This window comes from Pinus tabuliformis, chromosome 9, assembly GCF_031772625.1.
Source record: "Pinus tabuliformis cultivar Carrire ecotype Pingquan chromosome 9, CPIR1, whole genome shotgun sequence".
NCBI lineage: Eukaryota > Viridiplantae > Streptophyta > Pinopsida > Pinales > Pinaceae > Pinus > Pinus tabuliformis.
The window spans coordinates 1935026173-1935042934 of record NC_142307.1 but is presented as its reverse complement, the minus strand read 5'-3'; the positions used below and the strand labels follow the sequence as shown (position 1 = coordinate 1935042934).

The 16762-nt window shown below is 37.6% G+C and overlaps 1 protein-coding gene across 7 annotated transcripts in view; it reads right to left on the bottom strand.

Moving 5' to 3' along the window:
* LOC149156703 (Methyltransferase MT-A70 family protein) overlaps positions 1-16762 on the bottom strand; it is a 300777-nt gene that overhangs the window by 207608 nt on the left and 76407 nt on the right. For all 7 annotated transcript variants that reach the window (XM_089438423.1, XM_089438422.1, XM_089438424.1 and 4 more), the window contains exon 2: positions 7900-8143. In XM_089438423.1, the coding sequence (XP_089294549.1) occupies positions 7900-8143 (244 nt within the window). The remainder of the gene's footprint in view (positions 1-7899; positions 8144-16762) is intronic.

Genomic DNA, 16762 nt, shown 5'->3' with positions numbered 1-16762 from the left:
TATCGAGTCCGCAGTGTAATCGAAATCAGCGCTTGTAGGAGGACAGCCCTTTGTGTATCATTGCGATGGGAGGATGTGATACATTATTAACCCATAGCACAATGTTGCAGCGGGTCCACATATATATGTATCGCAATCAGGGGTTGCCTTTGGCGGAGGTCCGATGCTATATCACTAATCACTATCGGCGATTGCAATGGACCGCTTAACACTTTATAACTCCCGCTCCCCGAAGTGTCGATGTGATATACGTCAGCAATCGCAAATCACAAAGGTTCAGGTCTAGACCTTAACCTTATAGTGATGCGATAATATGTGCCGAACCCGATAAGACTCAACACTCCCGTGCATAAAATTTCAAGTCCACTTTCCCGAATCCGCTAAGTGTTTAGCGTGATTTCTTTGTGTAAAAGGCATTCGGTGATAAACAAGTAAATACACAGGGGTGATGCTATATGGGTTCTACGGACCCGATAGTGTTAAAACTTTTGCCTCTGATAGTGTATTTACAATACACCCAAGTCTTCCGCCTCCGATAGAGTATTCTTTGGCATTCTTGCTCTGATAGCTCTGTCTGCTTCCTCCGATGGCTCTGATAGCTCTGATTTCTTCCTCCAATGGCTCTGTCTGCTCTTTTCTCTGTTTGCTCCTCTGGTGGCTCTGTCTGCTCCTCTTGGCTCCTCCAATAGCTTTGTTTGCTCCTCTTGGCTCCTTGAATATTGCCATATTGACATCAATGACAATCTATGTCAACATAGAGTGCTCCAAAAATGCTCTAAGTGTATGACAGTATGAGAGAAAGAATAGAGAGAGAGCTCCAAGATAAGATTGACAAAAGGTTGTGAACTAATCCTCAGAGGCCTTTTTATTAATGAGATCTCTATTTTCTTCAATTTCCATTACTTTCCTTCAATTTCCTCCTCACATGCAACCTGTGACTTTTCACCTTTTTTTCCTCCTATTTTCCATTATTTTCATAAATAAAATGCCAATTAATGCCTATTTGCCTTTCCAAAGCCTTTGCCATTGCTTTTGCCAATTTCCCCTTAGCCTTAATAAACCAAATGAACACTTGTTAGGATGTTTTGCCCAACATTCACCTTGGAATACATGTCCCATGACCTTGGTCTTATTTTGCCTTTATTAACTTTATTACATGGATTTTTAACCCGAGGTTGTTATGGAGATCAAATGGCACAATAAATCGGCTACATTGGTGGCTGTCAAGGGTTGTTGTCTGTCGACTGAAGACAAGAATAGGAGAAAATTTCTCTTATGTGGTCACCCACTTTTGGTGGGTAACATAAAGCTTTGTGTTAAATATTTCTGGAATTAAAATGTGTCAGATCAAAAACATTACACAGTTTCATTCCGGAAATTATGAATAGCCGTGAAAGTCTCCAATCACTAACATAAACCTTGCTGAAGAATAATTTCTCCTAAAGAAAAGTTGTTGGATTATCTCCGAAAGTTGGTTTCCCAAGGTAAAATTTGTTGTCTCTATTGTGCATAGCTATCTCTTTATGATCTAAATTGTTTTCGCTAAAATTACTATTGAGATTTTCTGTGTATAAATGCTCAATTGTATTAGTGGCATGAGATAATTTATTAAATTGTTAAAGATCATTAGGTAGTAATTATCAAGTCAAAAGATTGGTTTCTAGTATCTACTATGCATCTTGTAGAAACTTCAATAGGGAAGCCCCCTTTCAGCCAAAAGAGAGCCAACCTAAAATGTAGAAGAAGGTTGGTGAGGTGACAGTGTCCTCCCTCTTAGTTACACAAATCTAAAACCTTGGTGCTTGGGACTTGCTACCCCCTATGTCAGTAGGGGTACACAAAGATTTTTGCAACATTTTTCACCACCATGGTAAGCCTAAGGCCACAAGTCAAAAGTTGTGTAACAACCATGTGACCCCTTGTATTAGGTGTCTCAAACTTGTTTGGTTGAAACGATGGCCAATGCCTTTGGTTTCATCCCTACCTCCTTTCATCTTGGATAGGATTGGAGGGCCTTAGATGGGCTTATATGAGGACTCAAGGTTTTAAAGGAACCTACTTTTTGTAGGGGTGATTATCAATATGTAGACCAATCCACCCCACCTCAAGGTGCACCTATTGCTTTTCTACATGGTTATGTATCTATAGAGTTTGTACGTGACCTTGGCATTGGTACAGTGTCTCTCAGACGATTCTCATACAGGCAATCTCACATCGACAACTTATCACAATTCCTAAGGCAATTCATGCTTCCCAATGCAGAGTGCTCCTAGAAGTCAAAAATTCATGGTGGCATGCATGTACATATAGAAGGAGAGATGATGGCAAATCCATTGCTAAATTGGTGTACATTGACCACTTCTAGGAAGGAATGGAAGAAGTGTGCTTGATTAGTGAACCTTTAGTAAAGGTTCTGAGATTGGTTGATGGTGATAAGCCTGTGATGGGCTATTTGTATGAGGCCATAGATAGTGCCCAAGAAACCATCATATCTTATTATCTGGGCAAGGGTACCCCTTGGTTTAAAAGATAGATGATGTTGTGGGATTTGATTGATCATCGATGGATCGGGATGCTCCATGAACACATTCATGCAGCGACACTTTTCCTCAACCCCACATTTTCCTACAAATGCAACTTTGATTTCGATGTCGAGGCGATGGAAGGGTTGCATACTTGTCTTTATAGTATGGTATTTGATGTTGAGGCTCACAGCACAATCAATCAAGGGTACTGGACTATTTGGCTTTGATGATGCTATTAGTGGAAGGACCACTTTGATGCCACACAAGTCATTAAAATTTAGAAATTCAGATTTTATAAATTGGCGTATGTTTTAATTGAAAGTTTAATTATGTTTTATTTATTTTCTATTTTCCATTTTAATGAAATATAATTTAGTTTGCTTTCTTTCTTAATTGTTGTCAATGTTTGGTGGTGAAACTATGGTGCAAAGGTGCCAAATTTAGAGAAATTTTCCATCATAATCCTCAGTCAAACCGATAGCGCTTTGAGATGTGAGCGCAATTGGAGTGTATTTGAAAAAATACACTCAAAGAAACGCAACCATTTAGAACTTCAAACTTGAACAGAGTAATAACATTTATTATAATTTATAACCCTCTAACATACTATGACCCTCAAGACTCATTATAATTTTTGTGACCCTCTACCAAGTTGGAGTTCTCATGTCTCAATGACTTGGTGTATGTCCATTACAACCTCAGACTATGGATGAGGCAAATCGATAGAACACCGAATGTGGATGCCATTTCCTTAGACAATATTGATATATTGTCTAAGTGGAGGGTGGGGTTTGAGCACACCTAGATGACTAAAGGAGGGACAAGTAGAATAGCAAAAGGAATAAGAGGAGGAGGAGGAGGGGGAGGAGCTGGAGGAGAAGAAGCAACGAGAGATGGATGTGGCAATATCAACACCACCTTCTAGAGTGATTAATGAGCCTAGCTCTACAACCACTAGTCACTATCATGTTGAAGGAAATGTAACTAGGTTCGGTCTTCATAAATGTACTTTTGATATTTGTATTTATTCGAGAAAAGAAATATTATTTTTATAATATATGTCAATGAGTTTCTTGCTCATTGAAATAGTTCTAGCACATGTTAAAGTTTTACAGGTGAGTCAAAAAGTCAAAAGAATCATGTTGAAGACCTTAAGGGCATGTTACACTAGGTATACTTATGTATTAGAGTCAAAGAAGACACCTCCAAGAAAAGTCAAGTCTCCTCCAAGCATGTGGCACCATCAAAAGAAGCCATCCGAAGCAAAGAAGTCAAGTCGGCCTACAATCAGCAAGTCAGCCTAAAGGAGGGATAGACCTCTATATATAGAGGTTTTCCACTCCCACATAACCTCAAACACACATCTCTGAAATCAGCGAAGTAAGAGAGTCGAGTAAAGGGTGAACGAATGACGAAGAAGGAGCCTCTAGTGCAGCGAAGAAGGAGAGACACAAACCGAAGTAAATAAGGATTGTTTCTAGGGCAAGCTGCAGTCACACGTGCGAGGAAAAAGAGGGTTGCCTGCAGTCATAACAACAGAAACTCACAGTTAACATCTCACCATTTGGGCTAGTAAACTAGGCCTATAAAGCCTCCTACTCAAGCGAAGAAGAAGGGCACTCAAGCGAAGGAGAAAAAAGCCTATGACATCAAGTAAACCTCCCACACATGCGAGAATTTAGGATTGCAGGACAGTCACATCAAGTTTGCACCTACACCTTGAAGAAGGAGCTCATTTGGTCAAGAAGAAGGAAGGGATCATCACAAGGAAAGGGTCTCATCAAAAGGTGTCTCTTCTAGAGCAAGTGCAACAAGGTCTATCAAAATTTGAAAGAAGAACGAAGTGTCGAAAAAAGGAGGACGAAGTGTTGGGGAACGAAGTGTCGGAAGGAGAAGGGCAAAGTGTAGAGGTAACAAAGTGCAGGAAGGAGGAAGCACTTGACTCGTGCTTGATGGATATTCTTGTCAAAGGGTCTAGGGTTTGGCACTGATAAATAAGAAGCTTCAATAAGATAAATTTACCGAAGGGTTTTCCTCTCAAGAGAAGAGAGGTTTTGGCCCTGGCAGAGAGCCAACAAGACAAATTGTAAAAAGACTTCACAAATTGTTATCAAGTCAAGAAGAATCACACTACACCTAATTGCCCTTGATTCTTCAACATAGCAGACGCTTGTTGCATTGCCCAAGCCCTCTACTATTAGGGGCAAGCCTGGCAAACAACCGATCATCCCGTAAAAGGGGGAGAGCGAATTAGCTAGTTGCTAGTTTTGGTTTTGTTGTCATCGTACATCTACCTCATTATGATGAGATACATTTATTTATGTGATGCCATTTTGTATTGGTTCACTATTTTTGAATCCTTGATTGGACATCTATCAAACTTTGGGACTTACTATGGACTATGATGGATCATTTTTTATTTGATATCCACCATATATATATATATATATATATATATGATGTTGTTGTTGTTGCTTTATATGTTTAAAACCTTTTAAAAATTGAATATATTATGTATTTTTTATGTTTGTCAATTTTTCTGGAACAATGTTTTCTAGACCCTCGCCGATTTCTTGTCAATTCCAATTTTTTCAACATTGGGACATACACATTTATGGGCCAATACCACCCTTGGAAGGGTCATCTAATGCATGTTTTAAGGTGCTAGCAGGTGTTGAAGGGCCTATGGAGGCTAGATGTTATGACAAAGACCCCTTATTCCCCTCATTTCACTGAAAATAGGTCAACTTTTAAGGGCTTGTGCCCCTTTTCTTTTTACATGCAGTATCATTACCCCTAAAATTATGTAATTTAGATTATCTTATTGTTGAAAAGGGCATTTTGCCCCTCTAGGCTAGATAAGGGGCTTTTAGCCTAGGAAATTAATATTTTATGATAAATGAAGTTAAACACCTCCTCTATAAATAGAGGTGCACTTCCTCTCATACTCTCATGGTCAGTTGGATTGGGGGAGAAATCTCTTAGCAAAGTCTAAAATTTATACAAGTTTCATCTTCTTATAATTTGGAAATGGATGTATGAGAAGAGCAACCTCTCAAGAGGCCTTGTTGAAGTAGATAGTTATCTTTCCTTGGATGCATATTTGCTAAAGTTCCCTGTGGAATGTATGATGAAGTAAGTGGATTTTCTTTGTCGTGGTTATGTTAATGGAAATGGGTTATTACATATTAACCAAGTGGGCATGGTATTGTTTTATCTCATTATCCCTCTTTACAAACCCTTCCATTGCACCTTACATAAAGGTTGAGCTGGGTCTCCCTTTTATTTATGTTATCTTTTTTTCTTTTTCTAGAGGAATCGGCAATTGGGCCAGTTTCATACTCGTGTCACACAAGGTCGATTCCAACCACTACCACTATAACCCCAAGGTGCACTACCCCACCCCATGAATGGCACACGGGTTAGGCATTGAACATGGGACCTTTCACTCACATTTACTTTACATTCTCATGGGCTTGCCAAGTGAACTACCACGTGGGAGGCTCTTTTATGTTATCTTTGAAAATATAGAAAACTGTTTTGAACCACTAGTGTTAGTAAGTGGATTGGCCTAATTCTTTCAACCTAGATTATATTCCAAGTCTCTTCAAGTGAGTTGTTCCTTGACGCTATATGTCCCCTAAAAATGTATATATTAGCAATCTAAGGAACTGATACTTTATTCTCCATCACCCCTTTTTCTTGTAAATCATTTAAACCATTTTGTTGGGGTTTTAATCTCCTAATTTCTTGGTTGTGTGTGTTTAGGGAACTTCCCTTTGAACACAAATCCTGGAAATTACTCTAAAACACTAGCAATTCTATCTTCAAGAACCACCTTAGTCCCTAATTGATCAATCCTTTAACTAGCGGTGGTAGAAGTAGAAGCCTTAGGGAGCTTTTAACTTGGTTTGACCATGCCATTAGATCCCTAATATCTATTAGGAAAACCCCCTTGAGTCGAAGGAGAGTTGGCCAAAAGTGAGAAGAGGGTTAGTGAGGTGACAGTTGGCCCCCTATTGAGTACAGTGGGTCTTGCACTTGAACTTTTGGACTTCAACTCAAGAATCGTGAGATTTCGTTGTAACAACCCAAAAGCGTAAATTCCTATTGGTTGGCTATAATTCTCATTCACAACCCAACCCAAGGCATAACAATTCATCACCAACCAACCACACTCTTCCCTTTCAACCATGCAACACACCAAGAAAGGAACCCCCATTTCTACTATGTAATCCCTCAAGCAATTCACTTTCATTCTTGAGCTCTAGTGTAAACAAAGTGAGTCTCTTTACTAGTTTCAATGAATTTCCTAGAGAATTTCACCTCAAAGATAAGCATGGATTTGCAACAAAAATGTTAGAGCAACATATTTCTTATATGCTTTGCACTAATTCACCTTCATATACCAATTTCTAGTAAGTGTTGGTCTTTTATCAAGAATGCACAAGTATTTCCAATCATGGTCTTGACATATGGATGGTAGCAACTTCGCATATATGGACAAGAACACTCAAGTGCGGGTGGAATTAATCAACCAAGAATAGTAGAGTTGCAAGGTGAAAAGTAAGGATTATATATTGCATGCATGCATCGGGACAATGTGCCTCTACAAGAAGCGCATGAATCTTCATTTGGACAACCAACTCCCCAAAATTGGTCAAATATTAATTAACATAGTAAAAGGTCGAAGGGCTTGGTATAAAAGATGGCCAACAATATAAAAAAAATATTATTTATCTCTTAGCCCGCATTTCATTCCATCTCAGTGACTTGTATCCAACTTTTTCTTTCTTGCAACCTTTCAGTAGTCTTATTACTATAATCAAAATATACCTACATGCAATACCAAAATACAGTAAAACATTTTTTACCCGCCTAGTGAGTAACTTGTGTCTTTAAGCAAGCTTTAAAAAATAAACAAACATATGCCTAGTTCTCTAGCTAAATTACCATTAAACATATACATAACTTATCCTACATTATCCCGGAGTCATAGTCAACATATTACAATTCATCATTTAGTCCATGGTCTATCATCATTAGAAATTGAACTTTATAGATTTACCCTAAAAATATGTCTTTAACTATTTAACTATTATTGTTTGTGCTTGTTTTGAATCTTCAAACTTTTTAGTATTTGCATGAGTTTGCATCTATGTTGCACAAAATGTTCTTAAGGATTTGGAAAATTCTCAATTTCATCATCGCAATTTTTAATGCTTTATGTATTGTTTAATATGCCCAATTTTTGCTCAGATTTTCACCAAGATTTATCATGTTGTTGATTTGTATTCAACCCACAAACTTCCATAACATCATCTACAGGGTAGAAATGCTAATAAAGATTAAATCAACGTCTTATAAAACTAACCTCCATTTTCACTTGGCTCTTTTCTTGCACAATTATAAAGAGACATTTCATAAAGTGGTGCCTGCCACAACTTGCCCACTTCAACAAAAGAGGCAGTACTTTCTCGACATTTATCTGCTATTTCTAAGACATCATCTGTTCTTACATGGCACCCATGTGACTCCTTCAAGCACTTAAGGATGCTTGAAAAATTGGGGTCCTCAAAAAAAGCTTCATATGCGCTTGACAAGAAAGGCCTTATTTCCTATCAAGAAAACAAGTTAAACAAATGAATTAAGTAATATACACAAGTATCAAATGTCTAAAACAAAGTAAAAAAAGAAATGAAGAGTAACAGAATTTTTCATTTGATAACATGACATGATACTTGAGTACCTTCCTAAGAAACCAAAAGCTATCATAGCCTATCCCCACTAGAGACTTCCTCCATAATAAGGAGTTTGGCGAATGAATGGGCTAAAGATTGCAGTTTCAGCAACTTGTCCATAAAAATCAAAGAACCTCCAGGACAGTGCACTCACAACTTCATCAATTCATGAGTCTTTGTACTAAGTTAGTAAACTAGAAGACTTGTTTCAAGATACATTGATAATGAAGTTCAAAACAAAATTCAAGATATATTAATAATGAAGTCCAATTTTTCGAATAGAAAATGATAAATTCTTATATTTACATTAAAGAAAGACAAAATCCAGAATTTTTAATTTATTATAATATGACTTCCATGAATTTTCATAAAAACATGTGCTAGAAACCAAATTAAAAGATTCCTAGTTGTTGTCACAATTAAAATGTCAAAATATGCGCACTTTGAGATTTATACATCACTTATAAGGCAATTAATCTACTTCATCGAGCTTTTCACCTTGGTGAAACTAATTTCTTTGACAGCGCTGCAAGAAACTTAAAAATATGCCCAAAACTACTTCTAGGGAAACTCAATAATGCACACCATAAAGACTTCAAGCATAGATCATTGCTATAGCTCTTAGGGAAAGATCTATCTTAATATACAGATCTGAAAACTACTTCAGTTACAGCAAATATACAACAGCAATAAATCATATTTGAATGTTTCATTAAGCATGTTAAAACAACATAGCATTCATCCCTGCTATCCTAATAAATCAATGTACTAAAACAGGCATGAAACTTACTCAATACATGATAAAAATCAGATTTTCAATAGTGATGAAGATAAAGCACAATACCTCTACAGCCGAGCAGAGCAGATAGGGCACCGAAGGCCATAAAGCCTCCCTTTGTGCTTACTATACTTGGACTCTGTGACACAGAATACAGATCTAAATACAGAATTGATTGGGCAGGTCTGCCGTTTGTGGAACCTAGATCCCTCGCCACCTCGTCCGTGTAGCGCTTTTCAACAATACAAGAACCTCTAGAATGAACATTTAGGGTTTCAGCATTTTTTTGTTACACATTTCTGGTTCGTAACCAATAAAGTGAAAAAGGGTTTCTTCAGTTTAAGGATATTTAGCGTGTGGACTCATCTTAAAATGGAAAGAAAATGAATCGTAAATGTTAAAAATGGCAGGAAAACCTCAAGTTTTGTGGAAACAAATCATTTGGTTCAAGTCAAAATTGCTTCAACAGACAGCCCACGGGGTGTAGCTCAATTGGCAATCACCTTGGTTATGAAGTAATATGTAAAGCATGAAATTCAAAGTTCAAATCCCCGTGGGTTAGACCAACAAAAAAAATTGCTTCAGAAGACAAAACAGAGAAGTGGATTTGGGTAAATGCAAAGAAATATCGAGGCATTTTAAGGTGTAGGCTTGCCCACTTTAAATGGGAATAGAGAAGAAGCAAAGTTAAAACTGTTAAAATTGGCAACTAGGGCCAAATTCCACTTTGGACAGCTCATTTGATGGAGATGATGATTGCATTGAATTCCTCTTTTCAAGAGGACCAAAATCGACCTAAAGATCATCAAATTTGGACAAGGGAAAGTGTATTTTTTAATTAAAAGCCCACATGTGCATATTTGATCAGGTCAGCCCTAAAGCAAATTGGATACACTTGGAAGGCTATAAATACAAGTCACCTCAACCTCATTTGGACATCATCATGAGACATTCTTCTATTCTCTTTCTTGTTTTTGGCTCGCACAGGTCTGAGGCAGATCCGCGAAGGAATGGGTTCGCACAAAGGTGAAATTGCAGGGTCCGAAGCTCACATCATTGTTTTAGGGTTTTGGGCCTCAGTCGCAGGCATGTCACAGAGATATCTCGGCTGTAGTCACTTGTTGGCCAGCTCATCTGTGCGACTGAAGCTTTTCAGTCACTCGCACAACATGTCCTTTAAGGCGACTGGAAGCTAGGGTTTGGTTTTTCAGTTGTCCTTGTTGAAAAGTGTAACTAGGTTCAGTCTTCATAATGACATGTAATTATGATTTTATGTAATGAGATGTAAAGAAAGAAAAATAAAATTATTGTATTGCTTGCTTCATGGGTTTCATGAGCAAGAGACATTTATTTTTGAGTGAAGACTCTCATTGAGACTCTTTAGGAAGTATTTGTCATCTAGTCATAAAATGATAGTCATTGTCATGTAATGAAGTCATGTTACACTTTGTAAAAGGTCAAACTTGTCTATGTAAAGTATCCTCCAAGACCTTGTCACTTATCCTCTTCAAGTCGGCCTACAACGATGGAAGAACTTGCTAGAAGAAGTCGGCCTACCTACTTGAGATCATGTCAGCCTAAGGGACATGAGATGAGGTGTATAAGTAGCCACACTTGGCCTCACTTAGAGGCAAGCAACTCGACAAGCAATTCGGTAAAGAGAAGTGTGAAATAGAGCCCAGCAGCAGAAGTGCGAAGAAGGTATAGTGAAAGACTCTTCTGGGGTACTTGCTTTGGGAACAAAAGAATTAGGATTGAAGGCATCAAGAGAAGATCGAAGGAGAATTTATTGCTGCATTTAGATAACGTTTGATTGGATATAGAATGTCGCAGAGGGAAGCAGTATAGCTCTTAGAGAGACTAGGGTTTCTATTCTAGGGTAAACCTAAGAGACCGAGATTCTCTGGGTGACCAAGATAGAGACTAAGATTCTCTAGAAGAGACCAGTAAAAGCCTAGAGACCAAGTTTCTCTAGAGAAAACCGAGAAGAAGCAGTGTGAAGGATAGAGACCGAGTTTCTCTAGAAGCCGAGGAGAGCAGTTCGAGATCTAGAAGGAAGTCGAGGCAGAACATCAAGGTTAGTGACAAGGTTCTTGGGAGGATACTAGAGTCAAGGGTCTTTGTCATGGTCTTGGTATTAGTCAATTGAAGATCTATAAGAAGAATTTTGATCGGGTTTTCCTCTCAAGAGGTGAGAGGTTTTGGCCCTAGCTGACAAGCCTACATATTGTCACGTGTCTTCTATTGTGGTTATTGGTAATTGTCTTGATGAAAAGAACACAATAATAATATAACGAAGAGAAGACTATAAGCTACAAGGTAAAAGTATATCACAAAGCAATTATCAAGAAGAGAAAATCTTTTAACTCCTTATGCCCTAGATTTCTCAACAGTCTAAAGTTTTCAATCGTTGACCGTAATGTTTGGCAGTTGACCTCAGACAGTGGAAGTTCATTACAGACTTCTGAATCATGGTTTTGAGTAGGACCATGGTTGGATTCATCTCATGGATATTGTTTAGTTGATTTTTGCTAAATAGCTGTATGGATGAAGATATGGATCATTGTACTATTTTGCTTAATCATTCAATGACAATCTAATAAGAAGAAAAAATTCAAAGGGTTTTCCCCATCGTGGGTTTTGCCCTGGTCTCCGACCAATCCTGGTGTCTCTGTGTGTGAATGTTGTTCTTCTATTGTTCCTTTATGTTTTGTTGCATTAATAATGATATTGTTCTTTCTACATCGTTGCACATGTTGCTAAATAATGATGTAAATCTGAATAATGTTATGATGTTATGGGGTGAATTTAATGTGTAAATGAAGAAATGCAATTATCAAAGTGAAGAACAATATAGCCCTCAAAAAAATTAACTTGGTATCAGAGCTGGGCTGAAGAAAAGTCATTGAAGATCACCCCTATGGAGACACCTCTGAAGGATGCAAGGGAAGATGGAGGAGACCTAAAAGAATTCTAGGGTATGAAGAAAACCCTAGGCAATTTGGTTATTAGGGCTTGACGGATACTATGAGGTTAGGGTTTGAAAGAAACCTTGGTTTATGGCAAAGATTTCAAATATGAAATCTAGAAACCCTAGCATGGTCAATGTGAAGATGCTCAAGCTCTTGTGACAAATTTGATGAAGCCCTAGATGGGATAGTTTCTATTAAGCTCGGTTGCTGATAAAGTTTATGAATATATATTGAAGAAAACAAGTAAACAATGGACAGTGATGGCTCTTGAAAGGTGGTTCAAAGAGGGAGATGACCACCTCTCATTAAATATAAGTATTTTTCGATTTATGGTGCTCCTTTATGTCTTTACTTTTGTTTAGACTTAGTGATCTGATTATTGTTTTGATTATTACTTATACTTCCTGCATGTATATGTGAGTATTTGGATACTTCTAACTTCTTGATGAAATATGATAAGTGGATCCTTTTGGAGGATCATCTGAGATGCAGAAAATATGGCTAGTGCAAGAAGAGAAGAACTAGCATTGGAAAAGGGAAAGAGGCACTTGATGAAAAGTTGTCAAAATGATACAGCTGCCTATGACAAATAAGAAGGTGCACAGGTATTTGAATACTACAAGGTACATATGGTATTGTTTCAATGTTATGTTTCAGCTGCAATATTGATGGCAAGGTAAGCCCTAAGGTATGATGGGAATGTCACCTTCACAAATGGATCATGCATGCATATAAAAGTGATTTGGATTCATGGTACTCATGATGAAATGGTGCACTTGGTATTGAACAAGTATCTTACTTCTTACACATAATGAACTTCTTGATTCTATGAAGCTACTTAATATTGATCTTTGATATATTGGTATACTTGATGTTTTGCTAACATCTATCATTTTGGTTATCTTGATCCCATAAAGAAGGCTAGCACCTTGATTCTAATAGATGGCAACTTGATACTATTGATAATGTTTGTGATAAGCATGGTAACCATGATGATAGAAGTGCAACAATGAGATCAATATCCATGATCTTCTTGTTGACCGTGGTTAGTGTTGAATTTCCATGATCTTGGGTCTAGGTTAGAATCTTAAAATCTCTGACACTACCAAACCAAGAATCTCAACAAGAACTACTTTGCACAGCGGAAAATATAAAGTAGTAAATCAAATATGCACAAGTATACACAATTTTTAACAAATACTATACAATAATGTACAAACAAATCTTCGTTATATTAAACCAAATCTGAATAATACAACAGTCTATGGTATACAAAATACAATGACAATCTTCGTTGCAGCTTCTATGTTGTATCTTGTCCTGTCAGTCCTTTGCTTCCGTACTGCTCTCTAGCTACCCCTTAGTCCTTCAAAGGACAACACATAGAGACTCCAGGAGGGCTGCCACCTAACACTGCTGCAAGTCACTTATGTTACATGTACACGGGTTGATCCAATTTGCTCTCTAGGTTGGCCAATACCTGAGCTCCAATCTGCCAATCTAGCAGTCAGTTTTGTTCAGAAAAGTGTTGCACATTAGGCACCAAACTTCACCCAACCTTCAGCTCTCTTTGTCACTTCAAGATTGCTTGTACACACTGCCCTCCACCATATCAATGGCACCCAATGCTTCACTGCAAGTTCTGCTCCTAGGATAGACTTTTGACCTCCACAAAAAGTCCTCCAAATGGCACCCACAGGCTGCACTGTCCAAACACTAGGACAGTGTTCCATCTAGCATCTAATCAACATGAAACCATCACATACCTCTTGAGTCATTGGTTGTCATATACTGTTGTAGCTCTGCCCATTGGTTAGGGCTGCAACTATACTGCAACAGCCTCCTTCCTTCCACGTCCAAGCCTCTTTGTAGTTGTGGCCTCTCTTTTCCCAAGTTTGCCCACACTCCCTACCAATCTGGCTAGAAACTAGCCCCAAACAAGCCTATTTTCCTTCTTGTTCAGACCTGCGGCTAACCTGGGTCCTTCAACACCCTTTTGACCCCCTTTCACAAGCAAGACAAGGCCTGCAGCCTAGTTGGAGGTGTCTTTAATTGTTGCGGCATGGTTTATAGAGAGAGACCTACACAAAACCTGCCCAAATATTCCTTTAAAGCATGTCGTTGTCCTCTCTGCTCCACAGACCTGTGAAACTCTTTCAAACAAAACCAAAACAATCCTCCTCTACTTCAGCCTTCTTCCTCCTGAGCTGTGGCTGCCTTAGGATGGAATTCTTATGAAAAGATTGGATGTGAGAAATGATCTCACACACACCTCCTATTTATACACATAAGAGGGCTCCACGAATTTGTTGAAGAGACATGACTTTTGGACCAAGCCAACATGACTTGTTTGTCCAACAATTAATTGTCAACTTCAAAAATTCATAACTCAAGTTCTAGAACTCTTATTTGAGTGATCTTCAAAGCATTGGAATCGCCAAGCCAAGCTTTATCACCTCAAATTTTCTCATGCTCAAATTCTTCATGGTTTTGGCCCAAATCCCGATGGGTGCAAAACCCCATGCTTGGGTTCCAAGCCCACAAGCGACTCTTGTGGCGCTTTTCCCTCCAAACCCCAAACCCTAGGGCTAGGAGTACCTCCCAAGCTACTCAAAAATCAACAGTTAGGTTTTGATGAGTTTAGTAATTATGACATATGGTAAAATTGAATGACCTAACTTGATGAAAGTAATATTGTGTTCATGATCTTTGAAGTATGATGTTACACCTGTCAACCGCCCTAATCATATGACTCTATCCCTTGATGGAAATTTGATGTCATTTTCATATGTGATGATGAAGTAGTTGATGCTAACATGTTATGACCATGATGGATATATGTTTTAGAACCTGATATAGTTTGATTTCATGATCTAACCGTTCTGTTGATGCATGACAATATTATGATAAACATATTGACGATGTGAATAATAATGGTTGAATGGGTTGCTCATTCAGAGAGAAAATCTCTCCATAAGATCCCTATTCCTATTATCATTTGCATTATATGTATAGAAGATTTTTTATTGTTGAAGTAAGATTTATGGACATGAATAGACAAATATCTAATATTGTTGGTCTGCAGCGAAGTTCTAGTCTAAGAAGAAAGAGTTTTCCTTACTCTAAGCTTTAATCGCATGGAAGCAAGCCTAAGGGTGTGACCGTAGCTTCTCATCCGCACGAAGGAAGGCCTATGGGTGTGGTTATGCCTATAGAACACAAAAGTGAAGTTTTGTGCATCAAAATCAGAAGTTCACCTGAAGGATGGCAGTCCTACAGACATGAAGCAGACAACAAAAAGTTCTATGAGCAGGGAAGTTTAAATATTTGATTTATTATAGAGAATGTGAATGTGTTGACTAAACTTGTGTTTGCAGGGGATCAGAATATGCATATCAATATGTCATTATGATTTAACCATTGAAGCTAGTGTATGATAGTATTTGATAACAGTTGCAAGGGTTTGACAAGATTTGGTTGATTGATATAGATAAGTAGTGTTTGGAGTTTTGACATGATGCTTGACAATGATTTAGTACTTTGACTTGATGTTGAGATATGTTTTGGACTATAGATCTCACTGTGATAGCAAATTTGGGTTTTGACATGATGACTAATGATTTGATTTGATGACTGATGATTTGCCTTGATAACAATGCTATATGGGCATAGTGACTTTCAGTGACTTATATTGGTATTCTATGTTGACATCATTAGCCTGGACACATTGGTTAAGTATAAACAGTTGTGATTCAATATGCAACAATCTCACTATGAATGGATGAAACTTATATGACTTGTCCCTGATGTATCTATTCATATTTTGTAGCAAAAATTGATTCATTCTATGATCATGAGTATGGCTTGATAAAGTTTGATTGGATAGTGCTTGTAAATAAAATTAAAATTGTTGCAACTTGATATTTGGATATGAACTCTACCTGTCACCTGGTCCAAAGAATTTGTTACAGTGATATTTATGAGTTTGATATCAGTTTTGGTCTAGCATCTAAACTTTGATAAGTTGACTTAGTTGATTTGATTTCACAATATTGATTTATGTAAGGCTGAGCATAGTGGGTTTTGCCCTAGTCTCCGACCAATCTCGGTGTCTCTATGTCTGAATAATGTTTTTCTTCTATTGTTCCTTTTTGTTCCGCTACATTGATGATCATATTGTTCTTTCTACATAGTTGCATATGTTGTTGAATAATGATATAAATCTTGATAGTGTTATGGGGTGAATTTAATGTGTAAATGAAGAAATGCAATTACCAAAGCAAAGAACAATATAGCCCTAAGAAAAATTACCAAAAATAGTTCCAGAGAAATAAAATAAATAAGAGCAACAAAAATAAACAAGAACCAACCATTTACAATCCCACATCTACACCTCTTACTTGGTCATCAGATCTCTATGTCCAGGAATTAATGAAGGCCAGGACAAGGCTGGAAATTTTGGAAGCCAAAGAACAGGAAAGGGACTGCCAAATTTCAGAAATCACATTTGAAAATAGATGTTTAATGGAAGGTAATAGAATTTTAAAAGAACAGATAACAATGTTACAAGAGACTTTAGAGACAGGAAAACAAGAATGGAAAAACATGAAGACATCATGGCAAACCATGAAAGAATCAATAACAGCAAACAAGAATGTGATAATTTCTAAAGCAACTCAGGTAGATACATAAATATCTCAACAAGCATTCCTTTTGGAAAAGAAGGCAAAAAAGAACAAGAGGAAA